The sequence below is a fragment of the Ambystoma mexicanum genome, chromosome 12 (genome assembly GCF_040938575.1).
Source record: "Ambystoma mexicanum isolate Mex_15411 chromosome 12, UKY_AmexF1_1, whole genome shotgun sequence".
NCBI classification, from domain to species: domain Eukaryota; kingdom Metazoa; phylum Chordata; class Amphibia; order Caudata; family Ambystomatidae; genus Ambystoma; species Ambystoma mexicanum.
In genome coordinates, this window is record NC_090936.1 from 53,208,994 (window position 1) to 53,236,868 (window position 27,875).

The window sequence follows — 27,875 nt, forward strand, 5'->3', positions numbered from 1 at the left end:
GCCGAGAGCAGGTAACGTGAATCATTACAATCCCGGGGGAGGCCGAAGGGGAAATTGAGAAAGTTATTACAAAACAGATAAAGATAATCAAGTATAACAAACTGTGAAGACAATAAGGAGATGACACTCACCTCATCGACTGTGTAGTAATTCTGTCCTCAAAAGAGAAACCCTACTCCCCGAAATGTTATTTGAGGGGTTATCTTCTCGAATGTGGACAGAAGACCTGACACACTTCGAGGGGTTTTTCGGGAGTATCATTGATGAAAACAGAGTTTATGTGAGGAGTTTTGAGAAGAATCTTAGGCAAAGAAATAACCCACCAAAACACAAGCAACCCAAAAATCCTCCAACACACACCCCAGAATTGTCTTGGGGCTCGTCTTGAAAGCAAAAGCCAATCATCACCTTTCAAAGGGACATTTCGAACTTGCTAATGGTCGACACCAAACCCTGTCAAGAGTCCAGCACTTTAGAAACCCAGGGGTTAATGTTTCTTTTCAAAATAAGGAGGACATATAACCCTCGTCTTTGTCTTCACTTTGTGAAAGGAGGAAGAAGCATGTGAAGTAGTGAATCATTCTGTGTCACAGTTCCCTGAGCAGTCCCACAAGAGAGGGTCCTGGAGAGTCATGAGGGACTCGGGGAGCATCTTCGTCGCCCCAGTAGGACAGGATAAAGTGTATAAAGAAAGCAAAATGCGTTGAGACTTCCTTGAAGGAACTACACGTTTTGTTGAAAACTATAAGGAACATTGGGGAGCCAGCTAGAAGAAGGGATTCATTTTTCTAGCCCCACAAGGATCCTGTAGAACTGTTTGTTACGAAAAGCTTTGAACTTTAATGGAACTTTTAATTTGAGAAGACTTGGCGTCTTTGAGACACTTTACATCCAGGAGAAGGGAGTCATTCTCGAGTCATTCTCGTGGGTCACAATCGGTACCCAAACACTACTAATATTTATTGTAGAGAGAGGGATAGCATAGGAGCTTTTTGACTGGTGCCTTTTGATTTGGACTTTCATTGACTCTCTCACGAGCACCCTAGTTTCTTTAATTTAGGTAGGGAAACCCTGTTAGAGATAAGGACAGATAGGTTTATCTTTTTTTGTTCAATAAAAGTCTATAAAAATAACCATGGCACCACTTGGTCAGTCTCTTCATTCATTGTTGTCACAACATCTGGGTTTGAGGCTGTTACAAAACCTAACTGTCAACATAATTTAATCGGTGTTAAATCATCACCAGGGAACATATTTAAATGTAGAGTAGTGGTTGATGATAAGTAAACAGTGGCTGAAAAGTGTTTTTTAGGCGTCTAAGCAAAAACCTTCCGTGGAGGAGGCAGCAGGGCATCACTCATCCAAGGCCTAACGCAACTCTGAGACTGTTTTGGTTTGAATAACATTTCCTAAGCGTAGAAGAACATAAGCTGGGAGCAGGCCTTTGTAAAAGCGGGACGTAGGAGTTAACGTACCCAAATTGCATCTAGAATAGCATCGGAATTCAATATCATCCGAAGGCTTAGGCTAAGCACAGTTTATTGGTTTGCTTACAACCCATGATGTGCGTGATGGATCCTAAATATTATATGCACAGGACAGCAACGTGAGCCATCATTCAGAAGTGGCCCATGAGAAAGGCATCAGTATTGCAAATGTGACCAATGTCCTGCTGAAGACTGTCTCCGCAGTGCACCATGGAAACAGTGGAATACTCAAGGGAGCACTGAAGGCTAAACGCCACATGCCCTGGATACAGGGGGGCACAGGAGCACGGGGTAGCATCAGTGTGGATGGGGACCCTGATGATATGCGAGTAAAGTAAACGCGGCCAGTCATAATAAAAACGAATATCTATTAAGAACCTGTATTTAGGATATAAGGCCGATTATTAAACTACCGTGACTAATGGTGAGGGACTTTTTGGCTGACACCTTCCGCGGTAATACCGCGCGACCTTCTTGTGTGTGTGCTGCTAAGAACTTGAGAGAGCTTGATTATAGGAGCCACATGAGACTACTCAGCAAGCTGAGGACACATCGGCATGAGGTGGGATTGAGCCCATGACTAACCACTAACCTGCATTATGCTTCTATTCACGCAGGTGAGCAAAGGCCTGCATTTGAGAAAGGCAAGGCAATTTTTGCCGAAACACATGTCATCCACTAAAGGCTACAGTAATTTGTAATTAAAGCAATTCCAAATATTCCTCCAGACTTCTCTCTTCTGTTGAGAATCTTCGGTTCTGTGCATGACTGATATGATACGATTTATGGGGCGCACTAAATGTGTAAGCTCACCCTACCATTGCGATTATTAAACTAGTTAATATCCTTTTACAAACATTAACCATTAATATGCCTGCACTAGATTTGCTTTTAGCCTCCTCTATTAAATATACTCATTGCAACTGCACCGCATATATCATGAGGAGGTGGCGGGGTAGAGGTAAAACTATATTCTAAATGAATCCCAAGGCAAGTGTACTGTTCTTAATTTGGATGTTGTGACTGGGCGTTCTTTTGCAGATTTGAGAGCACTAAAATCCTAAGAGTCAAAGGGCATAGCTCAGGAAGCAAAGTAGGGGAGTATTGAATAGATTTAAATGGTCAGAAGCAACTCGCCTTGTTTGGAGTCCTTAACTGCTGTGCTTGGCCCTTTCTGAGTCTCTCTCGGCCGAGGAGGAAGTGTCCTGTATGCATTTGACAGATATTTAAGCACCAAGTAATAGTAAAACAGAAACTACATTGCTCTAGATATGGCCTCCCAATGCAAAGGCATATGGTTGGAAGGCTGAAGGGTCCGCGTCCTGATCATTTCAATTGTTCAGTGTACACAGATGTATAAGCAATCCACGATTAAGTGGTGACGAGGAAAAATCCACCTTCCATCATTAAGAATACTGCCTACAAGAGACAATAGAAGGGCAAACCCAGGAAATGAATACTGTGTCTTAGGCAGAAGCTGGCAAAACAGTTAGAATTGCAAGACTCGAGGGTTGCAGTCTATACCACCTAGAAAGCCAACGGCTGTAGGCCCCTGAACTATCTCCCTTTAAATACGGCACATTATTTATAAACCTTTACATTCAAACCAATGTTGCTTGAGACATCACACAGACACACATCCTTTGTTCAAGATATTTCCGACTTGAAGAAATGTATGGCTGTATGGAAATGATTTCCTATTTTGGCAGTAGATCAAGTTGTAATCGTCATACCAATTTGTCATTTTGTACCTTTTAGTCAGATAATTTGAATGTTTCTGTTCCTCTACTCTTTGCCCTCCTTTTGCTTGAATGAACTGAATACATACTAAATACAGAGCATCACCGGCTAGTAAATAGCAAACGTACTGCCTTAACTGTACCCTGTTTCAGAATAGGCCTTGACATGTTTGTAATAAGCAAACCCTTACCCCCTGCAAAACCTTGTATCAACCCTCATTTATCATTACTTAAAGAGACTGTACTATTAAAATATAAATACACTGACAGGCAATTAAATGACAAGGCAATGCCCTTTAGAGGAAACAGAATCCCAGGCAACCGATACTTAATTGGACTTATTCTGCATCTCATCTTTTCTTTTTCTGTCTCCCTGGTAACCATAGTCCACCCTGCACATTTCACACCCATAAGCGCAATGTGGAGGTCCTCGCTCATTATTAGCAGCTACAATCACTTAAGTATGGGGCTCAGGACCTTCTCAGTGGACAAGTAACCTTAAGCAGTTTACTTTATATAAGACAACAGAGCCCACACTCTACTTCTTCTCATCAAGCACTGCACTATCTGCTCTCCACACTAACACGTTCCAATTCAATGATCCGACACACAGTGGGCCTACCAACTAGGACACCAAGGCAATTGAACACACCTCCTAATAGATATGAAACATCAGAACGCTACACACCTCTCCAACCAGCGTATATATTACAGTTCTGACAAATGCATCCTTGGACCATGCGCACAAGAGGCTCCTCTCCAGGAACATATCACTAGTGCTTTAGACACAAACTCCATAGCAACTGACGCGCACGCAGTCTAAGGGTACTTCCAAACTGCGCGCATCGACACATCTGCAAAGCTAACTCACAATTTCATTTTCCACCACTAACCAACCTCGCCCTGTCTTTCTGATCCGCCAGAGTGACAAGAGAACATGCAAGTGGCAACGGGGTGCGGGGCAGAACCAGAAAACCTAACAGAAAGCCAGGTAATCAAGTTCCACCATGCAGTAATGGGATTCAAGGAAAAATGCCCCAACAGGGTTTAAAACGATGAAGATCACAGAACCCTTAGCTTGGTTTACTTTGGGGTGCTTTTTTCATCACTGGCAAATGCCAATTAGCGGCCACAAGATATGAAAGATGTTCTTTTGTAATGGCAAATATTTCTCATCATTGGAAGATGTGCGAGCCACTATCCACTCGCCAGGTTAAGCCTGCTTTTGTAGGCTTTCCTTATAAAAGTACAGATTCTTCACAATCAGTTTGTCCTGTTAGGATTGCTGCCTGAAATCATCTGAGCGTAGCCTGGAGTCCCCAAACCATTGCGTTAGGAAGTGATGCGTATCCATCAATGGCAAATGAAGCAACCATTTTATTTTCTAATCAATGAAAATCCAACTTCTTGATTGCAAATGAAAACAATTAAGGCTCAGTTTCAATAAATCATACAGTGGACAAAGTAGGCGCAACTGTTGCCGCGGTAAACCCAGGCAAAGTGGCCTTTTTTTTCACGCCCATCTGCCCACACTTTTACATAATTATAATTGTTTTTTTATAACGCCTTACTACTGAAGAGGTTTCTATGTGCAGACCCGGGATTCAAACCTGTGTCACTCTGCATCGTCTTGCTTCCAAGATGAGCACGTTGCCACTGAGCTGCTCTACTCTCCTCCCCCTGATAACTAGCAATGTGGCATCCTATAGAGTCCCTCTGTTTTACGACACCCTGGGACGCAGCATGAACTTGCCTTATTAGACCTGGCCATGGGATGATGTGCTACGATTTCCACTGCTACTGCGTCTTTCAGCAGTCTCAAATTCTGTTAGGTTATAACCAATTACTCTAAGATTATCCATGCATTTTCTTCTGTCTTTTTGAAATAGTCCATGCTCGGGACTATTTTTTAAATGATATTATTGTGTCATTTTTTGAACAATTTTCTACTACTAAGGCTCATGTTACCTTTCAAAGAGTACATGAATTGTGTCCTTCAATAAACTACAATATTGTTGGATTGGAGCGGGGAATACTACAGATTAGCTGGAAATAACAATAGGCCTTTTCAGAGGTGAGGCAGAAACACTATACCTTAGCGTTCGCACAAAAGTCCCCCCTCTCTTGTAGCTCAATCTCAGGCCTTCAATATGAAAAGCGTTACATTCCCAGGGCACCGAGTCCTCCCGCCAACACATGGGTTCTACGGTGAGAAAGGAGACCAATGGGTCAGAATGTCAAGGGGCAAGGATGGGACTTGGAGCAGACTACCCCTGTGCATTACACATGGTCTGCAAATTGTTTTCAGCAAAGAAAAAACACTTGCAATATAATATTTACCACAATATAGAAGAATCAGATGATTGGCTCTTGCAAAAAAGTTAAATGAAAAAGTATTGGTGAAATGACATGGAAACTGTCCCACTATGAATAACATGCTACTGTTATTCCAACTCTGGTATTCATTGTATTCAGCTCAGAGACCTCATGGACCCCATGTGGCCATGTCAGTGCATTGTGAGGGTACACCACCAAATGTCTTAATCATATTCGTCCCTACATCTGCTTCAGAAATATCTCCTTTCTGGTCACCGCCCTTGTGAATTCCCGCTTAAACTATTGCAACAGTCTATTATTGGGCACATCACAGGCCAATGTCATAGCATTGAAGATGGTCCAAAACGGAGTCGTAAGGGCCATTCATGGTCTGTCCCGGAGAGCTCATGTTTCTGAGGCAAGGAGAGGGCTCCACTGGCTTCCTGTTCATCATAGCGTGGCACACAAACGTCTTACCTTGACCCACAAATGCCAGAACCGTGAAGCACCTCAATACCTCATTGACCGCCTCAAGGTCTCCTGCCCCAGTCGTATCCTTCGGTCTCAAGATCAGGCACCGCTGATGCAACCTAGGTTCAAGCTGGCCAGATTCAACGGAACCACCTTCGATGTTCAGGGGCCCGCTGCCTGGAATAAGCTTCCACCTACCCTAAAGTCAAAAAACTCTCCCAAAGTTTACCTGCCCTCCCGGCTTGATTCCCCCCCACCCCACCTCTGGCATGTTGTCTGTCTTGTCTCTGTTCTTTGTGCACCATATATGCGAGCTATAGAAATTACAATAAATAAAATAAATAAATAGAGCTATGGATGGCCAAGTGGCTCACGTATGGCCTGGATGATGGGGCTTGCATGGTGTACACCAATTTGACAGGTGAGTTGAGTTTATCGCTCGGTGGGTGAGCCGAACAAAGAATTCCCTCTTTCGGATAAGTAGAAACATGCAGATATGAATCGATTGTACAGAGGTGGCAGCGGCTGCAGTGGCGGCCATTGTGGCTTGAGGTCTAATCATAATGTAGAGGAATGAGGGATTGATAATTCTACATCAACTGGGGGGGTCACTAAATGTTACCACTTTGTACCAACTCTTTGAAGTTCAGTGATTATTCTATGTTCGTTGTAAGAGAAAACAGCTGCTGTTGATTCTTTCACAAGGATCAACATTTTGAAAGCGGGCAAAACGCTCAACCAAAGACAAGGAGTTTGACACTTATCTAATGGGTGCTGTCATCAATCTTGAATTTCCTAGAACCCATGCATCTTTACTGCACCTGGCAACTTGGAAGAAGCTGAATTCAATATGCTATTCTGGGTGTCAACAAGCTACGGTCTCTTTTTGAGACATTTGGGGAATGAGCTGGAGAAATAATTCCCTTCTTTCCTGGGAGACAGGAATGGGGTCATTGGTAGGAGGGGCTAGTAAAGTGAGATCACTGGAGAACCTGCCAAATGCAGGATTGGCTTGAGGAGTCCTTCCATTCTCTTTGGGTTCCCTAGAGGTTGGCACTAGAGCTCTGTCATCACTCGTACTGTTTGAGATGCTACAGCAGAAACCCATTTATGGTCAAAGAAACCCCATTTGTTCCTTTAAGTTCTTTAGGGTTTCTGTGCTGCTCCCACCTCCCCCAAACATTCCCTCTGAAGCTATCTTATGGTACTGTCTACATGAGGTCTTTCCTCGTTACTTTGGTCTGCCAACCTGGAAGTTGAGAAGACGACTGTCCGTACCCCAACGGTCATTGTAATGAAGCTGAATTCACCAAAGCAGAGAACGAAAGATATTGACCACAAAAGGTCACTGCACTTTCTCACTTCTGTGGCCAGCAGACCTGGCTTTGTTTGCTGTGGAGTAGGCCTGGTGTGGTGTCTGTTCCATGCTGTGTGCGGTGTGATGAGCTGTTCTGCTGAGCTTGTCGGCTATTTTGTCCTGGACCCCCGGAAGATGGTAGGCCTATAGAGACATGTTGTGTCAGATGGCCCAGTGCCATAGTTGTTGTGATTCCATAGGCAGTACTCTCAAACAAGTTCCCCTTTGCTTTCTTATATAATACATTGTGGTTGTGTTGTGTGTGAGGACTCTTACTACCTTCCCTATAAGGAGAGGGAGGGAGGAGCGGAGGCCCTCCTTTCCGCTCTTAGTTTGAGAACATTGATGCATAGCCGGATCTGGTCCCCTGACTAATGCTTCGTGGTCTGGTGCCGTGTCCTCCCCAACTGGTCATAGATGAGTCCATAATGAGCGTTTGTTGGTGGTGTGCTTCCTACACTGGTGTTCCATGCGTTAGATTTTACATGTGGCTTCATCAATGCATAAATGATAGTTGAGCAGGCTTAAAAGCAATTTTGTCCTCCCAGCATCCCCAAGTTTTTAACCACTGGTGGCCTAAGAACTGTTGTATGGGCCTTATCCAAAGTCTGCATTGAGGAAAGACAGGAATGCAACATGACAGTGTCCGAATAGGGACATGAAAGTTCTGATCGAAACTGATGGGGTTGTTATGAATCGGAACCATGGAGAAGATGTTTGCACTCTCTCCTGTGATGGCCTGACCAAGGAGTGTGCCGGGAAAAAGAGGGTCCCAAGGAAGACCATCTTCTGTGAGTGTCATATGTGAGATTTTTCATAAACGATTGAACAGCCTAACAAGGCCCATGTGTATGCTGTGTATGTCATGGACTGAACTGTTCGTTTTCTGTTTGATGCTCCAACAAGTCAGTCGTCCAAATATAGGTCGACGTGATGACGGTTCTGCTTGAAGTGCGCTGCTACTGGAACCAGACATTTTGTGAAGATTCTGGGTGCCGATCTGAGACCAAACAGTAGTAACTTTGAACTGATAATGGCCCTCATTACGAGTCGGGCGGTACAGGGTTAACGGCACCGGTACAGGTTCTGGTGCCGTCAACCCCGTACCGCCCGATTCCGAGTTCCCCTCGCGGGACCCGCTCTGCACATCTGGTCTCACCAGACGTGCAGAGCGGGTCCCGCGAGGGGAAGAGGGAGCAAACAACGGGCCAACTCGTAATGGCCCGTTGTTTGCTCCCTCTCCCATTCCCATTCAGCCCTATGGGGCCTGAAATGGGAATGGGGAAGAACCGGGTCCGGGTCCTTGGAGGGAGAAATTACCGGGCCTTCCAACCTTGGAATGGCCCGGTAAGTCCTCATTCCGAGGACCCGGACCTCGACGTGATTTCGGCAGCAGCCATGTCGCCAATAGCGGCATGGTTACTGCCGAACTCGTAATGAGGGCCAATGTGTTGTCCCGTCTGCCATTCTGAGGTATTTTCTGTGGACCTGTGAATCAGTGTTTGAAAGTATGAGTTCTTGAGTTCTAGTGACGCGAGCTAGTCTTGGTTTGACATGATGGTGGGTTATCATCTTGAAAATGTATTTAATTTTCTTAGGTCTAAGATGGGCCTCCACATCTCATTTGATTTTTTGACAAGGAAATATCTGGAGTAAACTCCTTTCCCCTGATGATTTTTGAGGATCTTTTATGTGGCCCCTCTGCAGAGCATGTTGGCCACCTCCTCTTGAAGCCAATGTTGATGTATCACGTGTTGCTTTCTTGGTGGTATGTCCATGGGTTTTCTTTTGAATTCTGGCCCCCACTGTTCTGATGTCATTTTTGTCCCGTTAGCCTTAAAGGCTGTTATTGGTCCCCCTCTGAGAGGAGGGTCTCCTGCTCCTCGAATCCGGCATGCTGCTTATTGAAGCGTGTTCTTGCCAGAGTGGAGCCTCTGTGTTTAGTGGTTGCTTGGAAGTCCTTGTTTTTGCAGTATCCTTGGTATTCCCCTGGATAACCCTGGGAATACATATGCTTGATGATGGTGCAGGCGGCCATATAGGTCATTTTAGCTTGTAATGACCCAAGGCATCTTGCGGTTTCCATGTCCGTCACCCTTGAACGGTATGTCTAACACTCAGGGGTGTTGCTAGGTTAGGCAAAGTTCCAGGCTATGCTAATGTCCGGGCTTGGGGCCAGCTAGCCTTTTGTTGTAGCCTCTGAGCTTCTATCTGGGGCTACAACCAAAAGATCAGGGGCTATAGCGCCTGCACCCCCCTCCTAGACACCAATGCTAACACATTTTCCTGCACGCCTGGCTGGAAATCTGCACAGCAGTGCCACCCCTGGTGCAGTAATGCTGCACCGCTTGACATTTACTGCAAGCCTGTTTCAGCTATTTCCATTCTCATATATGTCTAGAAGCTTCTTACCTCTCCCTGAGGATTACCAATGCCTCCTTCCTTTTTTCTTTGGGCAGGTGTTCGAGTATTGGGGCTATTCGCTGCCACGTCTTCCTATCGTGGTGTGCCGTGATGGCCAGGGCATTAGCTGCTTTCACTAAGGTGGCTTCCGTAGCCAAGATCTTTTGCCAGAATTCATCTGCTTTGCTACCTTCTGTGTCTAATGGAGCCTAAGGGGTGCAAGATCTCCTTCTGGCTGCTGCCGATACCACTGATTCCAGCATAGGTGGATTAGCAAGGCCTGGCTGACGCTGCCAGCTGGAGCCACATGCGTCTCTCACCGCAGCGGTCGGTGTTGTACCAGCCTCTGCATCCTGGGACATAGGGTTCCCCCATGCCGTGGCACTCCAGCGACCAGTGTGATTGTGTTGAGCGCACCTCGTGGCAGCACATTGAAAACTTCTCTGCGGCCCGGCTTGGCCGCTCTCTGCTCTGACATCCTTTAGGTGGCACCCATGTGTAGTAGCCTTGAAACTGCTGCCCTCCTCTCTAACCCCATTCTCCGTGGCGACGCCGGCTTAACTCGAGGTAAAGAGAAGGAGGGATGATGTCTACCCGCACTCAGGTACTAAGTGGGGTGTCCGGGCTAGGGCTCCCGCCCTCCCTTGACATGTCAACATGCATTAAAAGCCGCTAAATGTTGGGCCATTGAGAAGCTTCAATTGGGTGTGAGTGGTAGAAGCTTAGGAAAGAAACTGGCAGAAAGCAAACATTTATGGATGTGCGGTCTTAATCCACATGAAGATGAGCAGAGTGATCAATCGCTGCGACACTTAGTTGGATGTATGTGGCGATCTTTGGCCAATTGGAGGTGTGGTTTCCAGAGCATTTGAATTTATATACAGGGATTCAAACACATTACTGCAATTTAAAGAAACAGATCTAATTTTATTTAGAAAGTTACATTAAGAGTATGGTGATGGCTCATGCTTTATGGAACGATGGAAATTAAATGGAATGCACCGGTGAGTTAATGCACCTAAATATTTCTTGCATCTAAAGTTATAGTTCTGTGTGAGCATGACTACACTGATATCTTAGATGTAGCGATGGAACAATTTATGACCATCCTACAAGCGGGGTCATGTCCAAGCCGGGGAACTAATTGAATGTACAATCAACATGGCCGATTTCAGCAATGCCATGCAAAGAATATGGAGGCATGAGGTTTCGGCTTCAGCAAACATGAACGGGTTCACGAATAGAAACAGGAAATTGGATTTCTACAGGAAGCCATGGAGGTTAGAGGGCTTAAGCAGATGAATACGGAATAGTAGTGCGCCATTCCCTCTAGGGTGAGTCAAGTAAAAGGAGAGGTTACTCTGGGAGTAATCAGGCGTGGATCACTTCTGAGTTAAGTGCAGATCCTCAGAGATGTCATTTCAAAGGTTTGTCAACCGACAGTATAAGAGCCAACACTTGAATACTGTTTTCAATTTAGGGGGGTGAGCATTATAAGAGGATAGATGGTTTTGAAGATTTAAAATTTGCCATCCTAGGCAAGCTTGTATGTAAGTGTGTGTTCGCGTGGCGACTCTGGGCCGGTGTATTCATGGCATGATGGTTTACAGTCGACATCTTCAATTTAGGTCATTTTTTCAGGAGGTAATGTTACTTCCTGAAGAATTAGTTTTTTTTTCCATACGTTGTATGAGAGCGAAATACAAGTAACATCGGAGGACAGAGGCGTCGTTAGGGGTGGGGGAGTTTAGGTGCTATAGCCCCACGTCTTTTGGCTGTAGGCAAGGATAGAAGCTCAGGGGCTACAAGCAAAAGGCTAGCTAGCCCAGAGTCCAGACATACCCGACATTAGCGCAGCCCCAGATCTTTTCCAGACCTAGCAACCCCCCTGCCTGAGGAGAATAAAAGGCATTGCATTATGGTGGCATCAAGGCGTAGGCCCCCATCCTGAGGCTACATTTTGAAAGTGGGTCGTTGAAACTAGCCTTGTGCTAAGGATGACGAGCCCATTATGAGAAGGCGAATCATCGAAGCTAGTTGACCAGTCTGTGTATATTGTGGAATGTATTCTGCTGATAATAAGACAGGGGTCACTGATCAATGGATTTTCAATACTGTTATGATAAATGTTTTAGGTATTGAGCTGAATTGCTGACATTTCTTTGTAATGTGATGTTTTTGATATAATGATGTTGAATTACGTTTGTCTTGTGTGACTCATGTGGACGTTTCTGACTGAGCATTTTTATTGAATAAAGTGCACTTGCGTTGCGCTATACGGGGGCGTTGTGCGCATTGGGCTCCATTGAGCATGGACAGTAGCAGATGTTGAGCAGAGGCAGGGGTGTTGCTAGGTCTGGAAAAGATCCGGGGCTACGCTACTGTCGGGATTGTCGAGACTCGGGGCTAGCTAGCCTTTTGGGTGGAGACCATGAGATTCTGTCTGGGGCTATAACCAAAAGATGCGGGGCTACAGCCCCCGAAGCCCCCCTAGAAATGCCTCTCAGCACATGGTTATGCAAGCAGAAGACATTGGTGACTGCTCCTGCATCAAAGTTTTCTTTTGATAACTTTATGTCGCCGGTTTTGTGCGATTCAATGGGACAGCAATTTTTCTGGTGCCCTGCAGAGCAGCGGCGTAGGATAAAGCTCTGATGGTATTACCACCTGTTCTGAAAAGGAACATTAAGGTAAAAATGAATCTTGTAATTTGTAAAAATTCATAGCTGAAAAAAGGTATGAATTGATATTGATATTTTATTTCTATCACGCTCTTACATAAGTGTTTCAGAGCGCGACAAGGCAAGGGAGGGGAACAGGGGAGAACAAAACAAAAATCTTACTAGGCCCAGTGACATTGAGAACACGCAAGTGCATAGGAGAGGGGGAGGGGAAAAGTGCATGGAAGGGGGGAGAAGTGGAAAGTGCGGAGCAAAGGAGAAAGAGATAAATAATAATAAATAAATAAATAATAAAGGTAAAAAACAGTGGTAGTGCAGCCAGCAAGTGGCAAGTGATGGGTTTAAGGCAGCAGACAGGATAGGTCTGGTAAGTGCAGGAAGAAAAAGGAGGGGGGGTCTATATGGGTACAGATACAGACCCCAGTGCAAGGGGTGGCCCGGAGGCAGTGCGGGGGTGGCAGGGTGAGCAGGTACCTGGGCCCAGAGGACAGAGTGTGGTCAGGTGCACGGTGCCAAGAGAGAACAGATCAGCAGGGGAGAGGGGGAGCGAAGGCAGAAGCAAAGAGAAAGGTCTTGAGGTGCTTCTGGAACCGGAGATGGTTCTCCTCAAGTTTTAGAGTGGCAGAGAGGCTGTTCCAGAGGGAGGGCCCAGCCGAAGACAGAGATCTCCCCCAAATGGTTTCTTTGAAAAGCGACTGACCCTGAGGGAGTTAGAGGTAGAGGAGCAAAGAGCTCAGGAGGGGAGGTATTTGCGGAGGGATAGCTGAAGGTATTTTGGACCCTGGCAGCGGAAAGCCTTGTGGACAATGCAGAGGGTTTTGAATTTAATCCTTGCATCCACTGGGAGCCAATGGAGAGATTTCAGAGCTGGAGAGATAAGATCTGGGGGCTTGAGGCAAAGGACAAGTCTCCCAGTCCTGTTCTGGATTAGTTGCAGAGGGCGGAGAGTAGAGGCAGGTAGATTTAGAAAGAGGCTGTTACAATAGTCCAACCTGGAGAGAACCAGAGCTTGGGAGACCATGAGCTTCTGGGGGAAGGAGAGGAAAGGCAGAGTACCTCTAAGGAGGTACAGTAGGAAATTTGACTTTTTAGAGACATTAGAGATGTGGGCAGAGAAGGAAAGGTTGGAGTCAAAGATGACCCCAAGGTTCTTAGCCTCACAGGTGGGGGTAGGAAGAGGGCCAAGGGAGGCCGGCCAGGGAGTGAGGGGAAAGGATGGTGAAGGAATTACACAAAGATATCAGTTTCAGATGTCAAATATATTTTTACTCGCCTAACGGACGTACTTTTTTCTCTCAACTTCAAAAATCGGAATAAAATACTCCAGCTTCTAAATGGAAGCATGCTAACAACCTTATCTAAAACTATATATACAGAAGATAAAACGTTTGGTTGAAATTTTAGTTGACTGGTAACATATTTATTATGTCGAGTGCGTCACATAAATAAGACTTTGCCAGCTTACATGGGCGCTCTAAGCCTACATGGCGCTGCAGCTCCCCTGGAGCTCTGAAGTGGCTCACTATACCCGTGGTATGCACAACAGGGGGCATATTCATTTGTTGTAAACATGGCTGGTGCCCTTCCACCCCCCACCACCAGACCCTTTGAGTCACAAGCCTTTCCCGGATTTTGATTTTCCAGCTCTCTTTTATTCTCATTTCTCCCTAGCTTTTTTTCCTGTCAACTGTCAGTGACTTTTTTCCCCCCTCCCCTTGCCAAAACTCAGCGGTTTTCAATCTACATTGTTGTTCAGTCCCTTCTCTCTTTCCATTGTTCTCTCGTTTTCCTCGCTCTCTAATCTGGCCTCGCCATTTGCAGTTTCTGCCATTTCACGCCGATTCGCTTCTTTATAAGGCCATGGAACCACCGGGGCACTTGCAAGGTCCGTTTTATTTACGTTGAGTATTATTGTATTCATTAAAATACACCCTCTGCCTCCCCAGCTCTGCCTATTCCCTCTAATATCTAGACTAAATGGCGAATCAGCAGCGAGGAAATGAACACATTAGATGGCTTATAATGTGCTGCAAATAATGACGTTAAGCAGTTTTATGAGAGTCACTTAGCCGCCTTGTATGCAATAATTTTCCTGCACTGACATTTAGCAGTGTGCGAAATGAGCCTTCGACTATAAGCGTATCCTTATCCTTGAATGGCTGTGAATATCGAGAAAAAAAACATCTAGAGGAGACTTAATTGTAATTGGTTATTTATAACGTGCCTAATACCCTGAGGTTTTTAAGTGCAGACCCAGTGATCGAACGTGACCGGGGATCGAACCTGAGTTGCTCTACATCGTCTTGCTTCCAAGGCGAGTGCGTTGCCCCTGAGCTATCCTCCCAGTGCTAAAAAGCTAATCATCCACTAGTCATCCCGTGAATTAAGTGTGTACACTGAAGTTGGGATCTGCACACTGCACAGTCTCTGGCAATAATCACTGTGAGGCCGACAATGGGCGTAATAAGCTAGTACAGCAGGAGAGTAAGGTCATGTCCTTGGTACAGGCGAGTACTGATAATAATAATTTTATTTAATAATTTAGCATTTATATAGCGCTAGGAACCCTCATGCATCTGAGCGCTGTTCATTATTACCCACGGTGTGTAGAGCTCATTTACCGACCTCGGGAGGATGAAAGGCTGAGTTTGGCCCTGCCGGGATTCGAACCTGCGTCAGCAGGCTCTGCACAGAGTTCAAAGTGAGTGCTCTACTCGCTGTGCTATCAGACTTAGTCTAGTCCAGTTCATTTCACAACTGGACTAGACTAAGAACATTATGTACAGGTTTTGGTGTAAAGGCGGACACATTATTGACTATCATGAGGCGACTGCACATCAACGTCACAGGAACACACATTGAGTGCCTCTCACTACAATGGGGGTTATTTTATGTATTACGGAGAAATGGACGACCCCCCGCCCCCTCATCAAAACAAGTACTATTGTCTTCCCTTTTATATACAGCCACTGCCCCTCTTCTCTAATGCGTTCCCCCTTCTATTGATAGCATGGCTTCCTTCTTGCTCTTCTGTTTCCATTACTTTTCTTTAATGTGATCAGTCATTTGACTGTTCTTTTTTCCCCTTTGCTTTTCACTCATTTTCGGTTTCTTTTTGGAGTAGGTACTAGCAGTTTACAGCATGTTGCAGGCACATGTTTCAGGCTGTTTAACAGAAACCAGCATTGTGGTTTGAAAGGATTGGCTATCTGAAGATAACGAGTCCTGCTTGACTGCACTAAGCTACAGCAGTGGCCTCAAAAATAGAACTATAAACATGTCATTATCACCCAACGAGCTAAAAAAAATTAAGAATTCATCATCAATCCGTATGAACTAGTGACTGCAAAAGGTTTGGCTTAAAGGAATCTAAAAAGCTAGTCACACCTTTATATGTGTGTTTTGGTGTCGGTTGGAATCCTGCTCAGTGAACTGCATTTTACACGCTCTGTTGGCTCCGGCAGCAGGCATCCCGACATCGGAATTCATTTGTTTATTATGGCAACTATAGCTGCCGCCCCAGGCCTTACTGGCTGGTAACGGCCTTCTGGACAGAGAAACGGCCTGTGCAAAGTGAAAACGTTCACTGAGAACGGCGGTCCATTACCAGGTAAGGACTGCGCGGTGCAGTGGATATTACTTACATCAGCAGCCATGGTGGTGGCAAGAAGGCACAGTTAGGTAAGATTTTCATCATTATGATAAATCTTCCTGACCTGTGTCGAAACTAGAACCTTTTGCTTGGAGTTGGTAACTATTTGACCTTGTCCCTGTGTGAAGGGGAATGTTCCCCCGCCCCCACCTCCCCACCTAGGCTTTTACTCTTTTTATGGGTGACCTTTAAATGTCTCTTCTAGTGTGTGGTTGAAGTTATAGTTTCCTATAACTTTTGGGCTTAGGCTGGGTTCCCCCTTTGTGCGCCCCTGTTAATTTCGCTTTCATGTACTTGGGTGAACTACTGTTCCCAAGTAGTGAAGATGGATTTCCATCCCCTTTACATTTTGTATAAGTGAGCCAGCACAACCCACCTTACGTAGCGTGCTGGGGAGATAGAATGTATCCCCTTCCTTACTTACCTGGTAACATTTTGTTACAATTGCAAGTTTACATGAATGGCTGGTGCTATTGGGTTTACCTCTATGGCTTTTAGTCTGTATTACGCACAGGCTGTTCATTCAGCCTCTGTGATGCACAAAAGCGCCACTGAAATGGTGGGCTCCTTCTGTTTTTGCCATTTCTTGTCTACTTGCTGTTTCTGGAGTCTTCCACTGCCATTCTAGGTGAGAACGGCCTCAGTGGAAATTATGTCTTGGGCGGGAATCCTTTGGATTCCCCACCCAGGCCCCAGAGTGTCTGAGAAGGCAGGAAGCAAGGGAGGAGTCCAAGACTACACAGCGCTTTGTCATTCACCTTGTCTGAAAGGAATAGTAAACTCATAAAATGGAAAAAGGGACAAAACACTAAAGATTATTATTTTTTAAATAATAACAAGGGGTGGCCTTTCCTGACCTCTTTGTCTACCTCAACAACAAGCTCATAAGTCTTCCTTACCTTTAATCCTCCTTTAACCACTTATAAAGCAGCCTTTTATGAGGCTATCCCAGGGATCCATGCAGGAGACTCGCCCATTCTCACGCTTCAGCCCCATGACTGTCGTTTCCCTTGATTTCCTTAAATCCATTCCCCTCTTTACACCATTCTACTTACCTTTCTCTCCAACCTTCCGTTTATTGCCTTATTGCCAACATGTGGCCGGAAAATTCGATTTGGTCATATTTTTGGGGAGCAGTGACAGCATCCCAGCAAATATATCCTCCTTTTTTCTCATCACGCTGCACAATCTTTCTCCCCTTACAATTTTTGTTCTATCCTTGGCACTTCTCGGTGAAGAGTCTGGCCCGCCCGACCTTTATGGTCTTTCCCACACACCCCCTGAAGTCATCCCCGCCCCCCCCCCGTCTCCATTTCCACCAATGCCCACGTGTAAGGTGATATACAGAAGTACTGCAAGGTAACCTAGTACTGGAAACATCTCCCTTTGCAGATTAGAATTAATTCAACTTTGGGCCTCTCATTTTAAGGAATTCTTGCAAATGTTGGTGGTTCTGACTTGCATTATTTTAAGCTTCTTCCAAGATTCTGTGGTTTTATTTTTGTTTATCAACAAAATTGACTATTGTTTTATTCTTTTCATTATAAAATTGTGTTAATGGAAACCCAGTTAAATTATATTATAAAATAATCATTAAAACCCAATGCAACTTTAATTAAGCAACGTTGTCATACAACTCAATTGGCTTCACCAGCATACCCCGGCAGCACGACCCACTAACAGTGCAGTGCATGGAAATGCTCCCTACGCAACTGACTTGTTAAATCATCAAAAGAGCACCCACCTAACATCATCCGAGTGCTGACCATCTTGACCCCACCAAATCCAAAACGACCAGAAGCTGCAAACCTTTTTATTTACTGAGCTCTGATTTTCGATATCACAACTTCCCTTTATTTTGTTAAATTAAGAAAATCAGATAAAGATGAACTACGATTTGTATTAAACCCCGACATCGAAAAACTGCTGCTCTGAAAAATCTCGGTAGCAAGGGTTTAAACGGGCCGCCCCATGGAAACAGTATTTTGCTGAAATGGGGCGGGGCTCAGATCTGCAGAAAGTCATTCAAGTTGGGTTTGGGTCATTTTTGGCCTAGTGACATAGATGGTTAAAGGCTTGGCAATAGGGAACAACTTCATGTAACATTCGTGAACAGAATTGCAAAAATGTAAAAGAAAAACGTGATTGCACTTTGAATAAATACACAAAAGTGATCGATTCTAGCTCCCTTTCGCCAGCGGATCCATCTGTTGCCATATTAAGCATTATCTGTATGCTCTGCTCCTTGCATTTGTATACCTGTGGCTTCAAACACGTTATAAAGAGCTAGCTGAACACTAGCCACACGGAAGTTGGAACCTTTTACAAGCAGTTTTATCATTTTCCACCATTGTAAGCAATGGGTCCGGCTCACCCGTGTAGGTGGTCGTGCCTGCTCTAGAACCCGCTTCCACAGCCGCTGCGCGCTATCAGGGACCACCTCTCTTTCCGGCGTCTTTTGACGACCTTTCTATTCAGATAATCTTCCCCCAGCTTAACTATCTTACGTATCTACAGTGCCGTGATGCCCCTGGACGTAGGATGCGCTTTACAAATTCCATTAAGATAAGGTAAGAATGATGTAGGATTTTGTTACGCATTTTGCTTGAGTTTCTAACTTAATTAGAAGGAAACTAACTTCCCATGACTTCGAGCACTAACATTGACCCCAAAAGATGGTAAGGGGGGCATTTATAGAGTTGCTGTGTGGATCATGAAAGATAACAATTCTCAAATGAGACAATTGTTGCTTCATTTATTTTTGTTAATGGGATGCCATAGGAATCCACACTGGTGACTGGTGTTAGCCTTTGGCCTAATACAGAGGTCTGCCACATGAGGCCCTTCAGATGTTTTAGACTTCGACTCCCAACTTCTTTTACCATTGACCAGAGGCGTTGCTCTGGGGACCATAGGGGAGGCAATAGCCCTGGGTCTTTTGGTTGTAGCCCCGGAAAGAAGCTCAGGAGCTACAACCAAGGCTAGCTCGCCCGAGTCTCGACAGTCCCGACATAAGTGTAGCCCAGCATCTTTTCCAGACCCAGCAACACCCCTGCTGTCGACTCTGCTGGATATGGCTGATCGGCATAGTAGAAGGAAACATCCGGAAAGCAAAAAGGCTGCAGATCATTGGGTCTGATAGATATTTCGTTTAGTTACGCAAGAGAAAACGCCATGGACTATCCAGCAGGTAGCAATCCAGCTTGATTCGGACGAGTGGAAAAAAGGGCCCTGCAATTATAAAAAATCACCCAAAAATATCAAACCGTATGCAGAAAATAAAAGACGTAAATAACTAGAAGTTGCATAAAGAGTTAAAGATCATACATTTTCAGTGCTCACAAAATTCTCTATTTTTTAGAACAAATCAGGAATCACATTTTTCATTCACAAATGTCGATTCCAATTGTTTTGTTTCTGTGAGGTTTTTGGGATTTTTTGCATAGTGCAAAGGAGTTGGAAGCCGCACTCTCCCTTTTTTTGCTCTCCACCAACTCCCTCCTTCTCTATGTCCTTGTGCCCAGCGCCAACCATTCCACTTCCACAATTACTTATGCTATTTTCTTAAAAGACCCTTTAAAAAATTGTCTTTGATTTTAAAATCATTTAAATTGTTAGACAAGTCATTCTTTTATTATTTTTCCAGTTGCATTTTCCTTGTGCCAGCATCACGTTCAAGCCGTTGTAAAATAAAAAATATGAAAGGTCATAGTTTTGCAGCAACATTTATTAGTTTAGTTTAGGTTTTCTGAATGCACACCGCCTCAAATTCATTTTTATAGAGCATTTCAATGGTTTTTAATAGAAACCCGTTTTAATAAAGTGCTTTCCAACCCAGTTTTGCTATTTAACATTACTGTAAAGAAGTGTTGTGATCCACCAATTCATTGCTTGTTCATTTGATAAACTTTAAAGGATTCATGTATGGATCCACCATGCAGGAATTTGTATCTTTGAACGGCACGTTGGGCACAGAACTACGGAGTGAGTGCTTAAAAAAGTAGGGGTGTTCTCGGATTATTAACCAAGCACAGAAGTCATTATTGCAAACTGGTACCATTTCGCCATCAAAGGTGGATGATTTGATGTGCACATTTCAATGCCCTTTCATAATCCCATTCAATTTGCTGATTGATCGGTCTGTCTTGTAGGAGACCGGTATGACACGGAGTTGCATTAGCATCCAGTAGATCGGGTTAGCGAACACATTACAGCACATAAGGACATTAATTGAAAAAGAAAAACAAAGGAGAACATGCTCTGCTTCTGCAACGAGTGTCAATTGACTGGAAAGATCTTGCAACATGGTTTTATGTTTCAACTGCATGCCATATGCAGAAATCACACTAAAGATTATGCGGATAGCCACAGTGTGCATGATGATAATGAGCTGTCAAAAACATCTTTCTACCAGCAGCTCCATTCCGCGTGGTTGCGCCGCATGCAGCGTTGCTAACGCGCCCTGGCAGGGTAATTGTCAACGTATTGGCAGCGAGCTGCAATTGAGAAAGAGCACCCGGTAATAGAATAATGAATTTACTTGCCAACAATTAAACAGCAAATACCCTCTAATCCATTAATGCCGTACAAGCAGCCCAGGTTATGAAGTCTGTTTCTTTTATTAACCACCTCCCACTTCCCCCAACCACCTCCTCCCATACACCCCGTTAAAGTTCATGTGCATTGCTGGGATGCACTTAATTCAATCAAGAAGACCCCAGAGCACACTTCTAATCATGTTTCCCATCCAAGCGCAGAAATCATTACTCTGTAAGGCTGTTTTTATTGCAAAAACAATTCCATGTGTTTTTGTCCCACTGTTATTCAGAGAAAAGAAAATCATCAAACTCAATAACTGTAATTGTCTCAGTACTTTAATTTCACTGCACACCTTTGTAATTTTATTTCAACTTCAATTATCTAAAACCCCACAAGCTCTGCTTGCTGCAAACTGAGTGGTACAAATATTAAATATATCCCCACATTTGTGCAACGACCAAACATGCATATTTCTAAAACTCTACATAATATAATCAATAACACGAACCCAAAACAGAAACGAGGTTCTATTACTACAACTTTCATCCTCAACCTTTACATGAGTACACGTCGGAGCACACCATTGCTGCCCAATTTCTAACTTTTCCTTATATGCATGTAGACCTAAATCAATTCCTCCGGCAGGGCAAGAGGGACTGTAGCTTAATTGATCCGGAAAACACATTATTTTGAATGGTTCTTGGGGGGCTCCAAGACACACCCACCAATGCCGTCAAACTATGCCTGCCAAAACCCAACAATTCTCAACTGGGTCCCATTGAATTACTTATTCCAATGGGACTCCTTACTTTCAGGTGCATCATCAACCCGGCACAGTTTCTGAAATACTATTTTACGAAGAAAACTCATGTGAAAAAGCACTCAAGCAAATGGTATCCGGTGATGTTACTGAAAAAAAAAAGAACAAATCAACTTTTACTAAAAAGAATACCGAAAAAAAAAAAATATATATATATGGGGTAGGGGGAAGGGGTTTAAAGGGGTGAGGGGGTTCATGATGGCCTTAGAAATTGAGGAAAACAGGGGAATTAGGGGGGGGCCCAATTTCTTTTTAAAAAATGATTTTTTATTTTCCCGTTAAGTTCTATAATCGCCATGCAGACAGCAAGGTAATAGGCGTCGATGCAGACTGTTCGTGATACACAATATGGCACAGGCATCTGAGAAACTACAACAAAAGAGGCAGCAGGGAAAGTGAGAGCCAGGGTAACACTAGGAATTCAGAAGATTGGGGGAAGGAGACCAGGTTACATCAACCCTCAATGCTTTCTTATGGAAATTAGGACACATCCACAGCCTAGGACGGCCAGCAGAAGCATGTGGCTCTCGGTGCCAGGGAGATCTGCTAGGCAAACCTTCCCCTTGCACTGGGATGGTACAGCTTCCCGGTGAATCTGGAAATGGTTTTATGATTCAGGCTGGCAGACCTAAAAGGTCTGCACATGCTGTTTTCCAAGACCATACTTTGTCACTATTTTACTATTTTGATTCCAGAATTACCTATGCACGTTATGTTGTCTAACGTCAGTCCTTGAGGGCTGGAGACTTAGCAGATTTTCAGGATACCCCTCTGTGACGCACTACCATTTGGCAAGGTGTAGAAGCCCTGCTTTTTTGATTTTTTATTAAATTAATAAAATGATGCAGGTAATTCCATCTGTGGAAGGGAAATCTGCTAATCAGACTCCCCTTTCATAAGCTCCCTGCTAAAAGCACAGTGTGTACCTGTGTCCTGCTGCATCGGCACCCTGATTTGCAGCACCTGCTCTACTAGTGGCACGCAGCAGGTTCTGCGGTCACACGTGGCCATTTGGCAGCTGCAGTGTCTCTACAGCGCAGAGTCTGCCTTTGAGAGATGCATCCCTTTTAAAAGTCCTATAATTATGTGTCTACCTCCTGGTGGCAAAATAGTCTTTAAATATAAGCCATACCTGAGTTAAGGTATGGTGGGTGGTATTCTCATAATTATCACAGCCACATCCAATATGATATCACAAATGTGTCAGGTCCTGTGAACCAAGCTCAACTGTGGAAGGTGATGTTAATTCAGGCCAGACAGGATGAGCCTGCCAGGACAAGAAACTGAGTGGCCATGCCTCTTTGATCTCCTTTGTGCGGGCAGGTAACACCCTCCTCCAGGATCAGCACGCAATTGCCCTGGGCCCAGGCATCAAAGAAGCACACCCATTCATAGGGCGTAGCCTCACATCAGGGTGGTGCATGTCTAAAAGCCTTTGGATTCTAATAAGAAGGAAAGGGGGTGGAGTTAAGAGTAATCAGGAGCGATCTTTTCAGTGGAAGGAAAGTTCCACCATTTTGTTTCTCTCTGCCACTCTCTCTCCTTCCTGTCCCCTCCACTTCCTCTAGAGCAAAGCACTTTTTGTGTGATGTCAGAAGGGCAAAGTCCACTTCTTTCAAGAACAGTGATTGGAGCACTAAGGCAGGCTAGCTTTAGTCTAATCACCTGCAGGATTTTGCCTTTAAAAGAAGGGGGTCTCCCACCACTTCTTAGATACTTTAAGACACTGAAGAGTCGCTCCTAAGCAACCAAGAGGAAATAAGCACTGGACTTACATTAGGAAAGTTCCACTTTCCAAAACCCTGAGCCTGAGGTGAAGAAGAAGCCAAACAAGGAGTCCAAAGTTACTGCTCGATGCCACATGCCAACTCTAACCAGAGATTACAACCACGGCTTGGCCCAGCTAGCCCTCAAACGGCTGCCTCATTGGCCTGTTCATCGACATACCCAAGATCATCACCTTTGACAATCGTCGCCCGACGACTTGAACCGCTGAAGCACCATACATCGGCCACTCCTAGCAGCTAGAAGCCCAACTTGACCCGGCCCAACGGCAAAGAGATCCTGGGACCGCCCCAACCTGCATCGCTGAGAGCCACCTTTTAACTGCACAGAGAAACCACATTCACCCCTATTTGATGCCCGCATGTTGCGTGGGCCGACACAGTCGAACGTGCCTGAACTGAGCCTACTCTGCTCGTTTCTGCACTTGACACCAGGTTTGACATGTAAAAACCTACCAAGAACCAAAACTAGGTACTGTTGACTCCAACTGCCCCCTCTGTCCACTGGGACCATAGAGACTGCTTAGATCACGTCATCTCCTTCTTTCACCCAAAGAAATATCCTGTTTTGTGGTTGGTAATTTGCCCATCATCTCTGTATCCACGCTCAGAGTGCTACTTTCTCCAATCTGTTACATTCTCTCTGTCTTTCTACAGGGGTGGGTTTTGCACAGTGTTTTCTATTTAGTTCTCTTGCAGATGGTGTGTATTATTAATATATATATATTTTGATAGAACCTTGATTGGACATTCCCTTTATTTTGGACGGTTATGCTTTGCTGGTTGAGTTGCTACTGAATCACAGTCACACCCCTCTTAAGATCGTAGCATTCCCTTTGCCCACATTACCACAAGAGGCAAAGGAAGTATATCGCTTAACTGTGCCTGTTTTACTTTTGCAATTTTATTTATTTTTTATTTATTTGTATGCATATAAAGCGCCAAAACCCTCAGGAATCAAGGCGCTAACATAGAACATACATACACAATACAAAATACAAAGATGAGATAAACACAAGACATAAACAATACAATAACTTAACAATTGTAACACCAGTTACATTGAGAAAAACATCTGGGCTAACGTAAGAACCGGTGAGCAACATCAGCACCTAAAAGTAGTTACATTGAGAAAAACATCTGGGCTAACTTAAGAACCGGTGAGCAACATCAGCGCCTAAAGAGCGCAAGAGACTATAATGGGAGATTTCAACATTTGCATATCAGTTTAATACAATTCTCAATTTGGTGGAGGAGGACATATGCTGTGAGAATGAGATTCTATTCAAGTACTGAGGAAGGCTACTAGACCCACAACCCACAATAATGCAATCTGTATTGTCACTATGGCACCATTTGTCAATATGGGTTCTCTGCAGAACCTTTAGATCCTGAGTTCGCACACAGTTAACGCCTAATTTGGCATTAAGCTAGGCCAAGAGTTTATTTTTCAAAGCCTCCCTGGATTCAAAGTGGTTTGGCCTATCAGCGTTGATGATAATAAAGTTTCTCGAATCAAGAACAAATCTCCTTAGACTGGGGTCCACAATATTGGTCTTTTCAACTTTTCTTTATCGAACGTTCTTGCGATGAGGCATAGCCGCCGGGGGCGATACCATTGGAGGCAGCCTATGAGCCTCTCTCAGAGCCTTATCACTCCTACCAGGCACAGGGACGGGAGTAACAGCTGTGACCTGAGAAGACCGACCTACTTGCAAGGCCTCTCTCAGGTCTGTTTGACTACAATGGTGAAGCCCATTCTTTAAGGGGGAGGTTTGTGAGAAGTTTTCCGTTCTATTTGGCTCTGCAACATTTTACTTTATCGGATTAACCGAAGGTATGGTCACCATATTGGAATTTACAGACACCATCCATTTCTGAAAGACACCTGCATTAGTGCAGGCCTCCAAGTCCCGCAACAACTGCTCTTGGAGGGGTCTCCACAACTCAGTAGACCAAGGGTCAGCTGTTTCCCTCTGCGTGCTTACTACTGGATTATATCCTGACTGATCCCCCCTTAAGTTTGGCTGCGTTGGCATGAGCTGTATCCCCTTCAATTTGTGACCTTCTACGTTATCTGCTTCCTTGTTCTCATTAACGCACTCATTTAACCCCCCCTTATTAGCTTGGGAGTTAACTGCCATTGGCTGAGAGGGCGTAAAAGTTTGAGGCAGAGGTTCTTGGTTTCTAAAAGTGTGAGGGTTGAGTGGGCATTTTTATCGCTACTCATCCTTGTACTTCTGCAGAGCAGAATCCAATTCGTCATATCCTCATTAATATTCAGGAGATAAATTTGCATCCAACGTTTCTAAATGTATGAACATTTTATCTCATGAATATTAATGAGGGATATCTTGAAACCCCATTAGGATTCCGGCCCTGAGGCCTGTAGTTGGACAACCCTCTTGTAAGCATCTTAAATCTAATTTACCACTTCACAGTCAAACATTGCAAGGCTCCCATGGGTGGTTGTACAAGTCTGTGTGGCTTGCACAATTTGGAGTGTGCCTACCAATTTGAAGGGTGTTCATGTACGCAAATAATTCAGAATTCCTGGCCTCGTCATGATTGACAATCTGCGCTTTTTCTTTTGCTAGCTTATGGCTAAAGCTCAATTCAGGTTACGTACACTGATCTTTGACTCAGAGGCCTCCTAATACAGAAGGCTAAGGAATGATATTTCTTGCCAAGTCATTGGACAAATTATCAGTGTTTCGGCCTTTGACTCCTTCAGGGCCAAGCTGCTTTGGCAAAGCCATTCCTGGACTATCACAAAGACTAAATATAGTATACAACTAAAGATAACCAAAGCTTACCCTCAGAGCTTCGATCACGAGATCCCTTGCTTCCAATTCTCCTTCCAGTATGCTTAAAAGAAAGCGTAATTCTGACTGGCTGAGGGTATCCACGTCAAACTCCCTTTTCTGAAAGCAGAAGACAACCAATTAATTCCATTCCTACAACATGAAAACGCAGTATGATCACATCTGATGAAAATGGCAAAGCAATCAAATCTACACAGGAAATGTCATTTAGGTTACCAACCCTATGGTTGCCATATACGATAAGCTTGAAGGGCACAGCGCCCTCTGCCGAAAAAAAAATTCTGAAGCAGCTGAGAATACGTGGGACGACACAATCCATTTGAAATACCTTTTCAATGCAGCTCTGCCTTAGAGCAACAGATGCCCTCGGCAAAATAGGGCACGATATTAACACTGGGTCAAACAATGCCTTTGTGCTAAAATGCATTGCGAGAATGCATATTTGCATTGGGTAAATGTTTGGCTCTGTGTTAATACCATGCACAATTTCTCTTGCACCTCTGCAAAAGTCCTGAAATGAGGCCCCAATAGACAGATTATTCAAAGTTTTCACCAGTGCTAAAAAATGAGCAAATTCACTTATCACTAGTTTTCCTGCTTCTTTACCACGGAATGGAGCAACATGTTTTGCTCCAATCAATTTTCTGCACTAGGGAAAAAGAGGCGCAGTGTGGCTTTCGTAGTATGTTGGTTACATGGCATAAAAAGAAACAGGTTTTGCCTCAAACTAATTCACATCTTTCACACTGGAAAAGCAGAACTTTTTGTATTCTTATTCCATAAACAGAATAAAATGAGAAATTGGTTTGTGCACTTACTTTCCATGTCTTGGCTCAATATTTATTATGTATTAGGACCTTAGCTATAGTTGGGAGCAGGCTCTAAAAAGTGTGAAAGTCATGTAAAACCAACCAGTGGTAAAAGTGAATAAAGCTCAGAGAGCTTGAGAGGATTCTCAGGTTCAGGAAGCACCGTGCACTGTCTTAGCATATGCAGACGACCTGGTCGTCTTTGATAACACCATAGCTGGTATTAGGCGCTCTGCGGTGACTTTATGGGAATATGCCAAGATCAATGGTTTGTCGATTAACCTAGACAAGACAAAGGTGCTCAGATTTACGAAGAAAAGAGTATCCCGAGTCGAGCTCTGGGTGTATAATAACAATATACTATATTCTCCATCCTATCGGTATCTAGGTGTTGAAATTGAACCGTTGGGCGATTATTCCCTGTGCAGACAAGGGCGAATAACTAGGGCGCAGCAAGTAACAGCTTTAATTGCGTCATTTACCTGCAAGCAGGCCGGTTTTACCCTATGGGGGACGAGACACTTATACATTCAAGTGTTTGCGCCCATGATTACGTATGGGCTGGAGGCCCTTACTTCATTCGACCTGGCCTGGTTGCAAGTGATGGAGGGAAAATTCTGGCGACGTATACTGGGATTACCTCCGAGTGTCCCAATGGCCCTGATTAGGCTTGAGTTGGGCCTTCCATCACTTAAAGCACTGGTACTTAAAAAGAGGGTGGGCTTCTATCTCAAGATGAAGAGCAGTTCTCCTAATCCTTTATTGGCTGTTATACATCAAGAAGTGAGTAAAAAGGATACCACTTCCCCCCTCCAGAAAGATATGACCAAATTTCTTAGAGACATAGGTTGGACTCATAGAGGGGCAATTGTCTCCCAGGACGTTTTAACAGCGCTTGGTAAAAAGGTAGACCTCTGGGACTGGTTAGAGAACTTCTCACACTTGAGTAGATTAAAGTCTTGTGCTTTTGTTAAATATAGACTCTATAATTT

General features: G+C 44.3%; 1 protein-coding gene across 1 annotated transcript in view; it reads right to left on the reverse strand.

The window, feature by feature from the left end:
• CTTNBP2 (cortactin binding protein 2) overlaps positions 1 to 27,875 on the reverse strand; it is a 592,842-nt gene that overhangs the window by 471,698 nt on the left and 93,269 nt on the right. The window contains exon 2 of the mRNA XM_069627945.1: positions 26,066 to 26,173. Within this exon, the coding sequence (XP_069484046.1) occupies positions 26,066 to 26,173 (108 nt within the window). The remainder of the gene's footprint in view (positions 1 to 26,065; positions 26,174 to 27,875) is intronic.